Here is a 12,472-nt window from a genome sequence, read left to right as displayed (position 1 = left end):
TCTTAATTACCGCCTCTTGACAATATCGTGAGGGAAGTCATGCCTCCAGCTAGACTGTGCTGGCCACTTAATAATTATCCCAATGATGGGACCTCCACCGATTCAGCAAAAATCACTGCATGCCTCTAAGTAAAGACAGCTTGACCACATAAAGCTGTGAGTTCATTCCTGTGTGAGCTGCCAACTTTTGGGAGTTGGATGATGGCAGGAGAAAAGTAACCTTTTGTTTTATAGAGGGCCTTGGGAGAAGCCTTGGATAGTGAGGGTATTTTTGAACACTAGGGAGTGAGGAGGGGAGAAGAATTGCGTGGTCAGTCGACCTTCATTTATTGAAATTCTGGACCATCGGTGGTGTTCTCCATACGTTAGCAGCTAGCTGTTCTGTTCCACTCCTCCTTTTAGTACCAGGTCCTGGTATATATATACATACAGGGAAGCAGTATCTTTGGCAAGGCTTCCAACCTAGCCTCTTACATGTTTTCCTCCCCTTTATAACACAAAATAATGAAATTCCCAATGCGAGATCCACGTCTCCAGTGCAAAGCAATATTTTAGGCACAGCTGATTAAAAGTGGCAGTATAAGTTCTCAGCAATCAACCTTCAGCAGTAGCACATAAAAAAAGATCTTCAGTTTCATATCCACCTAAGGGACAACTTGGAAAAGCTCCTATTCTTGTAGATTGAGTGGCACTAATTATATAGGACAGGCTTATGGAAATGGAGGGCAATGGGTGAAAGGTTAGCTATGCCCCCTGACCACAATTCCATTTGGTGGAGCAGGCTTTGGGTGGGTCTTAACGTGACATCAGCAATTTTCTTTTGGGCGGGGGGTGCAGAATGTAGCTGCAGTGACAGTTTTGAGGTAATTATTTTTAAGGTCACATTTAATTCTATTTGCCGTCCAAAATCCTCCCTAAGGAGAATCCAGACCTACATTTCTTTAGTCTGGTCTGGCACACACAACAGATGACTGAATGGCACAATGAATCTCAAGTTGATTAGATGTGCCCTCAATAGCAGATTCGGTTGGGACTTATAGCAGTATGCAGTATTCAGTTCCCACCCAAACGAACATAACCGTGAAGTTCAGGTGGCAGAAGTTTAGTTAAAACTCAATTTTCACCCCAAAATCCTATTTTCTGGTTGGCACAAATGAGCTGGGAAATTTATACACACCTAGAAGGTGGTGCCCGCTGTGATTGTGTGGTTTCTTACTTCTAATTGTAAATGAACACAAAAACAAATTAGTCATTGCAATGATATGTCTGATGCACTCTAAATTCACCCTGATATCCAGCTCGGCAGATCCACAGTGGTATACTTCAAGTCAGCCATTCCTATCTTTACCTCCCTAAAAGCTCCCCATTTTGAGCAGGGTACTTAGAACCATAGAACCATAGAAAAGTTACAGCACAGAAGGGGGCCATTCGGCCCATCTTGTCCATGCCATTATATCTTTACTTTTATATTCTATACCTTTGCCAATGAAGGAGAGCATTCCATATGCTTTCATTACAACCTTGTCTACTTGAACTGCTGCCTTCATGGACCTGTGTACTTGTACACCAAGATCTCTCACTTCATCTACCCCTCTTAATATATTCCCATTTATTTTGTAATCCCTGTAACTGTTTGATCTCCCTAAATGTATGACCTCACACTTCTCTATGTTAAAATCCATCTGCCACTTTACCGCCCACTCTACCAACCCATCTATATTGGTTTGGAGATTATGGCTATCCTCTACACTATCCACTACTCAGCCAATCTTTGTGTCATCTGCAAATTTGCCAATCGTACCCCCCACGTTCACGTCCAAATCGTTAATATATAACACAAACAGCAAGGGTCCCAACACCGAGCCCTGTGGAACACCATTTGAGAGAACTTTCCATTCGCAAGGGCATCCATCGATCATTACCCTTTGTTTCCTGTTACAAAGCCAACCTTTTATCCAGTTTGCCACATTACCCTGAATCCCATGGGCTTTTACTGTCCTGACCAATCTGCCATGTGGAATCTTGTCAAATGCCTGGCTAAAATCCATGTACACAACATCCACTGCACTACCTTCATCAACCCTTCTTGTCACTTCCTCAAAGAATTCAATCAAATCTGAGGCAAGACCTTCCTTTAACAAATCCATGCTAACCATCCCTGACTAGCCCATGCCTTTTCACATGACAGTTAATCCTATCTCTCAGGATTGATTCTACTAATTTGCTCACCACCGATGTAAGACTAACTGGCCTATAATTGTTTGGCATTTCCTTTGATCGCTTTTTAAACAATGGAACTACATTTGCATTTCTCCAGTCCTCTGGTACCTCCCCTGTATCTAGTGAAGATTGGAAAATCATCCTCAGAGCATCCGCTAATCTCCTCCCTGACTTCCTTCAGCAGCCTCGGAAACAAACCATCTGGCCCTGTTGATTTATCAACTTTCAAGGATTTCAACCCTTCGAGTACTTCCTCTCTCTTTACAATTATCCCGTCCAATATCTTGCAGTGTTCCTCCTGGACTATTATATCTAAATCCTCCCTTTCCTTTGTAAACACGGAGACAAAATATTCATTCAAAACCCTTCCCACAGCCTCTGCATCTACACACAAGTTTCCATCTTCATCTCTGATAGGCCCCACTTTTTCCTTAACTAACCTTTTAGCATTAAAGTATTGGTAAAACATCTTTGGGTTATCTTTAACTTTACTTGCTCAACTTTTTTCATGCCCTCTCTTTGATTTCCTTATTTCCTTTTTTACTTCGTCCCTGCACTTCCTATATTCGTCGAGGCTATCTGCAGTGCTTAGTTCCTTTGTGCCTATCGTACGCTTTCTTTTTCTATTTGATCTTCCCCTGTATTCCTCTAGACAACCAGGGAGGTCTAGATGTGGCAGTACCACTCTAATTTTTGTAGGGGAAATGTCTACTTTGTACAATTAGGATCTCGTTTTTTAGTGCTTCCCACTGGTTTTCCATGTTTTGTCCTCCAGCAGTGCTGTCCAGTCCACCTCAGCCAAGTCCCTTTTCATTTCTGCAAAATTTGCCTTCCCCCAGTTCAAGACTTTTACTCCTGCCTTATCTCTGTCCTTTTCCATGGTAATACTAAATCCAACTGAATTTTGATCACTGTCCCCGATATGGTCGCCAACTGTCACTTCACCCACTTGCCCTTCTTCCTTCCCCAAGACTAGGTCTAGAATTGCATCTCCTCTCGTTGGGTTTGTCACTAATTGGTTGAAAAAATTTTCCTGGACACACTGCATGAATTTTTCTCCCTCAGTGCCCCTTATATTGTTTGAATCCCAGTTGATATTAGGATAGTATTACTATTATTGCCCTCTTGTTCTTACAAGCAGAAATTTGCCTACATATTTGTTCTTCTATCTCCCTTTCACTATTTGGGGGTCTATAGTATACTCCCAGTAGTGTGACTGCCCCTTTTTTATTTCTAAGCTCAATCCATAAAGCCTCATTTGTTGACCCATTTAGTATATCATCCCTTCTCACAACTGGAATTGATTCTTTAACCATTAGTGCTACCCCCCCGCCCGCATCTTTTTTATCTCCTACTTCTAGAATTGCGGATCATTTAAGCTGAAAAATTATAACTGTATAGATTACAAAATGATTAATTAATTTGTTCTGTGCACTTGAGTAATTGCTGCGAAAATGAACAGCATTCAGACAATACTCATTTTTCTAAGGTTAACAAAACCTCATTCAATTGTAAATCAAACAGGAACGCTGTGATCCAAATGTAATCTTATCAAACATTTCACATCATTGTTTCAGATAGCATATTTAAATGTAGAATCTTGATCCAACAATAAACAATGCCACAATTATTCATATTTTTGAATGTTGAGCACAGCGATTATTGTCAGCCTATTGAATAATTTACCTGAAGAGAGCAGGCCATTCAAATTATATTCATTTGCATATAAACATTTTATAAAAGCTATTCTTGAGTTATATTGTAGTAAAATATTTCGACAATTTTACATTGATTGAATCGCAAAAAACAAACATGGGTTGAGATTTCTACATTAAAAATGATTTTCATATGCACTTTATAACACCCAAAAGCAAAGGACATAGGACATGGAATTTTAGATTTGAAGACTCCCCTGACAGGCATCGTCATTCATTTATCACAGAAATGTCAACGGTCAGGCTACATTTTGCAAGCTACATGATTTTTTTAAAAACTGCAAAATCAATACTGGTCACACAAATTTAGAGGCATTAAAGCTAATAAATGACTCTGAAAAATGGAATTTGATGCATAACTCAGCGAAATGCATGTGTGAGATAAACACTTTTCCAGTGCACTTCTGAAACATTCTGCAGATGGCATTGTAGTACTGCATTTGTAGCAGTGAGTGTTGACTCTTCAAATCATGAAATTCAAGTACATTTCCAGTCACACAACTATTAGCACTTTCAGATTTATACGGAATCTTTCTCACCAAAATAAAACCGACTTTAACCTTGGGGTTTAGGCAGTAAATATTATGGATTAAGAAATGTTCTGTGATTTCACACATTTACAAATGTAAAGAAAATCATAGTTGCACCTGCTATTTGTTAGCAATTATTGGTATTTTTTGGAAACTGGGTTGGATATTCAAGATCTTATAAAAACACTTGGTCAAAGATGTGGGTTTTAAGGAGTGCCATAGGAGGAGAAAAAGTTGGAGAGGCAGAGATGCTTAGGAAGGAAATTCCAGTTTAAGTTCTAGGCAGTTCAAGACATGGCTGCCAATGGTGGTGATGCAAAAGAGGCCAGAGATGGAGGAACCCAAACAATTGAAGGGTTATAAAGCTGCAGTAGGTTGCAGAGATAGCAATAGACAAAATCATGGAGAGATTGAAGAAAAGGATGAATATTTTAAAATCTAGGTGTTGCTGCATCAGGAACCAATGTAGATCAACAAGTACAGAAATGATGTGTGAATGAGATCTGGTATGACTTAGGATACTGGCAGCAGAAATTTGGATGAGCTTAAATTCGTGGAGTGTAGATAATGGAAGGTCGGCGAGGGGACTATTGGAAAAGTCTGGAGGTAAGAAAAGCATGGATGAAGGTTTCTGCAGTAAGTGGAGTGAGGCAGGGTGGAGATGGTCAATATTACAGAGGTGAAAATAGGCAATTTTACTGATGGAGAGTATTTGGAATTGGAGGCTCTTGCTGAAATAGGGCACTTAGATTGCATACAGTAGCTAGGGAGGGGCAGCATCTGTGGCAGGGACCAAAGGCAGTGTTTTCAGTCTTCCCATTGCATAATTATTAGAAATTTCTGGTCATCCAGTACTGGATGTTGGACAAGCAGTTTGATAACACAAAGGCAGTAGAGGAATTGAGACAGATGGTGGTGAGATAGAGCTGGATGTCATGCTGTGATTACAGTTATCACTGAAGGAAAGTATGTAGATAAGAAAAATTTAAACATTTCTATTTCCAATTCAGATCCACAATAAATACTTTAATGCGCAACCTTTTATGGGAAAGGTACAAATTCTAATATATTGAAGGAGAAGGCAAGTAAGCAAAGTGCTTTGTCTTAGGACTGCTCTGATCTTCATTTATTTATGTAAAATATTTTTTAAATGTATTGGACGGATTCCAAAACATTTTCTGGGCTCTAAAAATGATCTGTATAAAGAAATTAAGATAAAATGATTCCGTGAGCCTTGTGAACCATGCGGCAGTTTAAAAAATACAGTACTTAACAGGCTTTAGCTATTATTAAAAAAGTCTGGAGTTGAAGGCATGCAAGCACGATTCTTTCTTACTTTCTCATACTTCCTGAAGTCAATCAAAATTACATTATTACTATATCATATTTGGCATAAAATAAACAGTATTTTTTGTAATATAATCTGCACTAACAATTGCCAATTATTGGTACAAGATAACAATTGAAGATCACTCACGCTTCCAAAGATATATTAAAGTGGATGATTATGTAGCCAGGTACCACCTGATGTCCAATAGGCACACTGCTGTTCGAATCCCCATCAAATAGAACTTTTCGCTCAGATGTCTGGGGAACAATGTCCAATACAGCCCAACACCTACACAAGAAAGACAACAAAGATTAATTCACTAATCCAAAGATCTTTAATTTTACTACAATTATCTCAGGCACCAATTGTGAAGGCCTCATGATTCAGACTATCTGTGCTGCTGCCTCCAGTTGCTCCCTGACTTTAATGACTGACCATTTTGCATATATTATCAGGCATTATCAAATAAGCCCAAAGCTCTTTGAGAGAAATGACTGAAATGGAAAGCAACAGAGGAAGGGAAGGAGAGAGAATAGAACAGAGCAGTGATAGGCAACCTAGGCTAGTGAGTAGGCCACATGAGTGGCCCTCCCTCATCTCAGTGAGTCGCAAGATTGAATATGCACTAACCATGACTCCATGAATAAGATTAAATAAATTTAATACACGTCGAATATTTCATAATGAGTTTTAGAAAATGCTTAATCATTCATATATTAATAGAACCGTCAACAACTTCAAATGGTAAAAACAAAAGAAATATTTATGCTTCCCTTACATCATACTCAGTGCGACTTCTGGTTGGATCTGCCCTCCACAATCTTTCTTAGATTAGGACTCAGGGATGTGCAGATGATTCGCAATTCAGCACTGAGGTTTCTATCCATTAGTCTGTTGTGCTTCTTGCATTTAATGTGTCCCATAGCAGAAAAAGCCTGCTCGCATGTGTATGTTAATCCAAAGATTGACATCAGCTTTGCAATGCAATGCCGGAGAACTGGACCAGGGATATTCAACCAAAGTTCTCACATGCCTTTCCTCGTTAGCCAGTTAATTTCTTCTTCATCCAGGGGATGAACATGAATTAGTTCCTCCTCAAACTTCCATTTATCAACCCAAAGCTTTTGACATACTAAGCCACATTTTCTCAGATCAGAGCTTAATGTTGTATTTTTTTGGAACTGACATCACCTGGTTGCAAATTAAGCAAAATGGCCTCCCTGTCTGTCCAACAACAAAATAATCCATCTCCCAACTCTCTTTTACCATTCTGCCCTTGTCACCGATTTTCCTCTTTTTGGCTACTATTTCTTTCTCCATACTTTATGATTTTGCACCTGATCCTCTTTCTTCATCACGCCACTTCGACACATAGCGATCCATTATACAATTTGGGGCAAATTAGATTACTAGCAAAAGTAACATAAAAAAGCACAACCTCCCACGTCCACTGGTATTGTAACCAAGACAATCACTCGGGATAGGGTAATTTTGCTAACTGCGCTGGGTAGGTAGAATTTGCAGGGCATGCCGATTGAACCTTGGCAGCGCTTTGATTGGACGCAGAGGGAGCTCACAGCTGTCACAGTCAATGTTGTGTGCAACCAGCACACACTTCACTTCACGTGCCATGGCTTTGCATGTGCATCACATTAGTAATACTGGAAGGAAAAGAACTACGCGGATGGAAATCAATGGAATCTGGGCAACAATCTGTGTTAACAAAATGTCTTGCAGACCGCACTCAGAACCCTGATGGGCTACATGCTGCCCACAGGCCATAGGTTGCCCAACGCTGGAATAGAGCGAGGAGAGTTCAGAGACAGTATTGAGAGATAGGAAAGAGAGAGGCAAGGATAAGGGAAGTTTGTGTGAAGGTGGCATTGACAGAAAGTCTGTTTGACTGAAAGAGAGATGGTTGCGTAAAAGATAGCTTTCTCACTCTCTCAACCACCTTTGCTGTGTGAGACAGAAGAGGATGCATGAAGGAAAATCGAGATTTGATAGGGAGGGGAATGAGAGATTGGAAAAGGGGGTTGAGGTGAGAGAGCAAAAGTAATTGAGAAAGCTTTTGGCCTGCTAAGAAGCACCTGAGGAAGTGAATTGGCCGGAGTACCTTTCATTCATAGAGAAATTGCCAGGTTCCCACTGAGGAGCTGCTGAGAAATTGGATTGGTCAGATCGCCTGTCACTTAAGAGTTACCAGAATCTTGATGAGAAACAGTAGTGTTTAATCAGAGATCTCAGGGAACAAGAGGGGGAGATTTTAAAAATAATCGAGGAAAATCTTCGAGAAATTCAAGAGAAGTTAAATTCTATTGAGAAGATTTCGAAGTTGCGTAAACAAATGGAGTAAAATGTCAGGCAGGCATTTCTGAAAATGAGGGATTATATTGCAAATCTGCTCAAACAATCACAAAATAACCAATGCCATCTGTTGAATAATTCCCAACTGATTGAAACTGGCTGTTTTGTTTATTCCAGGACAATTCTGCTACTTTTGCTGAACTAACTTTCTCCCAACTTTGCAGAACCTCAGGAAAACTTGCAGACTCAAAAGCAAATTTCACACCACTCGCATAGTAACGTGCCCAAAGGCATTTCACTTGAGCGTCATCCAGCAAAATTTAACAGCAGGTCGCAAACAAAGATATTAGTACAGATAACCAAAAGATTAATCAAAGAGGTAGGGTTTAAGAAATGCTTCAAAGGAGGGGAGAGAGGTAGAGAGAAAAAAAGATTGAGGGAGTGAACTCCAGGGCCTAAATTTGAAGCTTGGCGTGTGCGCCAAGTCGGTGGAAGCAGATGTGGAATCTGCTCCCTGCCGCAGTCGCGTTGCAAATGCGATTTCACGCTGGAAGCCAATTAAGTTCTGCCCAGCGGGAAATGCATCTTCTCAATGGTGGGGAAGGGCTGGGCGGAGGTGGGAGCCTGTCAGGCACCAGGTCCAATGGAGACCCAGTGGGTGCTTTAAAACCAGCAGAGGCAGCTCCCTGAAGGCCGCGAGGGGAGAATCTTGGGAGTCTGTCCAGGAAAACATTTCATTTAAACAATGGCCTCACCAGTAGCTGGAGGCAGGAGGGCGAGTCGGGTGGGCACTTGGCCCCCCCCCTCCAATTTCTCAGACGAGTGCCCTCGCGGTCCTTGTGGAGGAAGTTGGTGTCAGGCTGGACACTCTAGTACCCAGGGATGTCAGGAGGAGGCCTCCGCATCTGACCAAAAAAGCCTGGGAGGAGGTGGCAGCCGAGGTCAGCGGCCACGACGTTGTGCGGCGCACTTGGGTGCAATGCCAGCAAAAGGCTCAACGATCTGCTGCACTCAGCAAGGGTGAGTACTGAGTTGGAATGGATCAGCATGGAGGAGTGTTAAGGGCTGGCCATCCCCCGGTAGAGCTCAGAGATGTTAGAGTCTGAGTCGCTGGTGTCGCTGGCACCTGAGCTGGCCTGGGGGTGAGCCCTAGCTGCTCGGCCCGAGTGCCTTGCGGGTCGAGGGCCATGACTCGGATGTGCCCTGCAAGTTGTACCGGGGAGGTGGGGGGGAGGTTTGTCAGGCTGCATTGCTGCTGCGCGTAGAGTGTACAAATCAATGCTCCTCTGTCATTTCAGGAGAAGAGAAGCCATAACACCAAAGAAGTAACTAAGACAGGCAGAGGGCCCCCCAAACCTCCTCATTCTGATGAGGTACGAGATGGATGCCTTGGAGCTGGTTGAAGCTGGAGTGCCACCGCCCACCTCAGTCAGCCGGTTGTGGAGAGGCAGGGGTCTCTGACAAAGATGAGTGCAGTGCAGAGGTGAGCGTGTTGAATTATGCAAACATTCTTGTGTAGTCTCATCATTAATGAGAGCCTCAAACCTGGAGTATCCATTGATCACTGAAAGACAATGGCACCATGATGCAGATCTCCATTGTCTCACCAGGGCGCTTGGCATGCACAGTGACAGTGTGATGACTTAAACTAATGACATGTCGTTGTTCTCCCCTAGAATCGCCAGCTTGCTCACAAACGTAGGACCCCAAAGAGCTGCCCTTGACGCTAGAGGACCACTAGGCTTTAGATGCACCTGCGTTACACCCCACCTCTGAACCAGGCACCAGTGCAGATACCAGCACCTTGGTGGGCATTAGCTCATCAGCTAGAATGTCGGTGCACTGTGGTGAGAACACATTGCACTCGCCTGAGGAGCGGACGGAGGTAGAATGTGCCCAGGGCACTGGCAGTCAGAGGACTGCTGGAGACCAGCATGATGCTGAGCTGAAGGCAGATGATGAGCCTCTGAAGTTATCCACTAGGCAGCAGATGCTGGATGTTCATGGGGATGTGTGGGAGGATCTAGCAGAGATCCATGAGGGTATGCGTGCCATGGTCTCTGTCATGGAGGAGTCCACGCAGAGCAGCAGCACTGCATTGACCCTTATTATCAAGTGCACTGCCTCCTCCATTGAGGGAGTGGCGACTCTCATGTAGAGGCAGCTCTAGGGACAGAATCAGGGGTTCCTGGGATTGCGCTCGGACCTGCAAGCCCTCACACAGGCAATGACCTCAGAAGGTTAGTGCCAGTGTGGGAGATGGATGAAGCACACAATATCCTAGCTAGGTGCCCGTCCATCAATGGTGAGCAGGTCAGTCCACAGCGACCTCGCGTTGGCACACGAGCTGCTTGTCATCCCTGTGGGGTTCTCCCAGGGCCCTCTGGATGATGGCGGAAACTCCTCCGCCCCTCTGCAGTGACCGTGGCATCTGATGAGGCTGCAATGATTATGGGGAGGCCAGCCGTGGCACTGTCCGCTCTCTCCCAGGCAGGCCCAGCACAGTCTCCACTGGCCAGAGGATGACTGCCAAGGTCAACAAGGCCAACAGGTCAGCACAGTTAGCAGGTTGCCTCCAATGTTTCTGCTAGCAAAGGGGGGGCAGGGGGTGGCGTGGTGGGGGGCAACAACATGCAGCACTTGCAAATGTAAGTTTAAGGCACCGTGAGCAGAAGAGGGACTGTTCACGGGTGATCTTCTGTTCTGTCTTGATTTGTTAATATGTTTACTGGTGTGGCCATTAACGTTATATATTGTTATGTTCATTTGATGTGGGTGCCAACATGATATAAATTTTGCTTTTGTCTTAATGGCCTGAGTATGCTTCACTTGTTTTGTAGATGCAGGGCACGCCAGTATCTCATGCTGGACATGACTGGTTCTAAACTTTATTGCACAGGCACTGAGTGGACTTTGTGTTCAAAGGAAAGGGTCATTTCAAACATCCGGGATGGAGGCAGCAGTCTTGGCATGAAGTGGAAGCAGATCTTTGGCAGCCTCATTGAAGGAGCATTGGATCAAGGCGTCCCTGGTGTCCCTGAAGGATCCAGAAGTCTGCCTCCACATCCTCAGCGTGCTCCTCTTCTGACTCACCACTGGATTCATCATGTGTGGCCTGTGCAGCTGCCTCAAGATCCTCTTCCTCCAGTGGGTTCCCCCCCTTTCCAGTGCTAGATTGTGGAGAGCGCAGCATTCAACCACAATTGATGGCACCCACTCTGGAGGGTATTGTAGTGCTCCCTCTGAATGGTCTAGGCATTGGAAGCACATCTTCAGAAGACCTATTGTCCTCTCTATCATTGACCTTGTGGAGGCATGATTCCTAATAAAACACTGCTCTGCCTCTGTTCTTGGGTGGCGGAGAGCTGTCATAAGCCACATTTTCAATGGATAGCCCTTGTCACCCAGCAGCCATTCATCCAGTCGAGCTGGAGCAAGGCTATTTAGCCTTGGCACCTGTGAGTGTCTGAGGAAGTAAGAGTCAGGGTACATTGCACATTCCTGTTGACAAAGGCACCCAGCTGACCCGCTGGTGCTTTGATAGCCACATGTGTGCAGTCGATTGCTGGGTTCCCCGCATCCAGGGTACAATCGCTGCAAACCCTCTGGCTCGCTCAGCCTGGCTGGCCTCATCCATACGGAAATGAATAAATGTCTTTACCCGCCTGAACAGAGCATCAGTCACTAGTTTGATGCAACTGGAGACAACTGAATGGGACACTCCACAAAGATCCCCCACTGAGCCCTGGAAAGAGCCGGAGGTGTAGAAGTTGAGGGCCACCGTGTCCTTCAGAACCTCTGACATGGGTGTCCATCCACACAGTTGGTGGTGATCTCAGACCTAATCATCTGACAAATGGAGGTCATAGTCTCCTTGGAGAGGTGGAGCCTCCTTCGGCATTGCACCTTAGACATGTTGAGGTAGCTGCATCGCCGCTTGTAAACCCTGGCAGAAGGATAGTGGCGGCCTCTTCCGCCTTGGACTGCCTGCTGGCCCTGCGCGCCTTGTGCCTACGCCTCTCCATTCCACAGGTCGCTCTCTTGGAAGCTGCATTGGGACACCTGGCCCCCTTGCCCTTCTTTCCCTCTCTTCCTCCTCAGAGGAGGTGCCACCAGCGGAGAACACAATCCCCATTCCCAAGGTAACAGAAGACTATCTGCTGCCTGGAAGGGTCCACATGGTCAAAACCCTCGGGGGGCCTTGGAGACATCAATGAGTCCTGAAATGAAATGCTAAGAAATGCTAAGGCTGAAGCTCAGAACAGAGATGAAGCTGTCAAGTCCAAATAAACAACCAGCAGCAAACTATCTCAAACTCCTCACTACTCACAATGGCAATGTTGCAGACCCTTTTTATTCCACCCATGGAT

At 44.3% G+C, this 12,472-nt stretch overlaps 1 protein-coding gene across 3 annotated transcripts in view; it reads right to left on the bottom strand.

Moving 5' to 3' along the window:
* LOC144693794 (uncharacterized) overlaps positions 1–12,472 on the bottom strand; it is a 456,645-nt gene that overhangs the window by 189,088 nt on the left and 255,085 nt on the right. For all 3 annotated transcript variants that reach the window (XM_078563834.1, XM_078563835.1, XM_078563833.1), the window contains exon 12: positions 5,943–6,083. In XM_078563834.1, the coding sequence (XP_078419960.1) occupies positions 5,943–6,083 (141 nt within the window). The remainder of the gene's footprint in view (positions 1–5,942; positions 6,084–12,472) is intronic.

This window comes from Cetorhinus maximus, chromosome 19 (genome assembly GCF_964194155.1).
Source record: "Cetorhinus maximus chromosome 19, sCetMax3.hap1.1, whole genome shotgun sequence".
Taxonomy (NCBI): Eukaryota; Metazoa; Chordata; class Chondrichthyes; order Lamniformes; family Cetorhinidae; genus Cetorhinus; species Cetorhinus maximus.
Note: the sequence above shows the minus strand (reverse complement) of the source record. Positions and strands in the feature narration are given on the sequence as shown.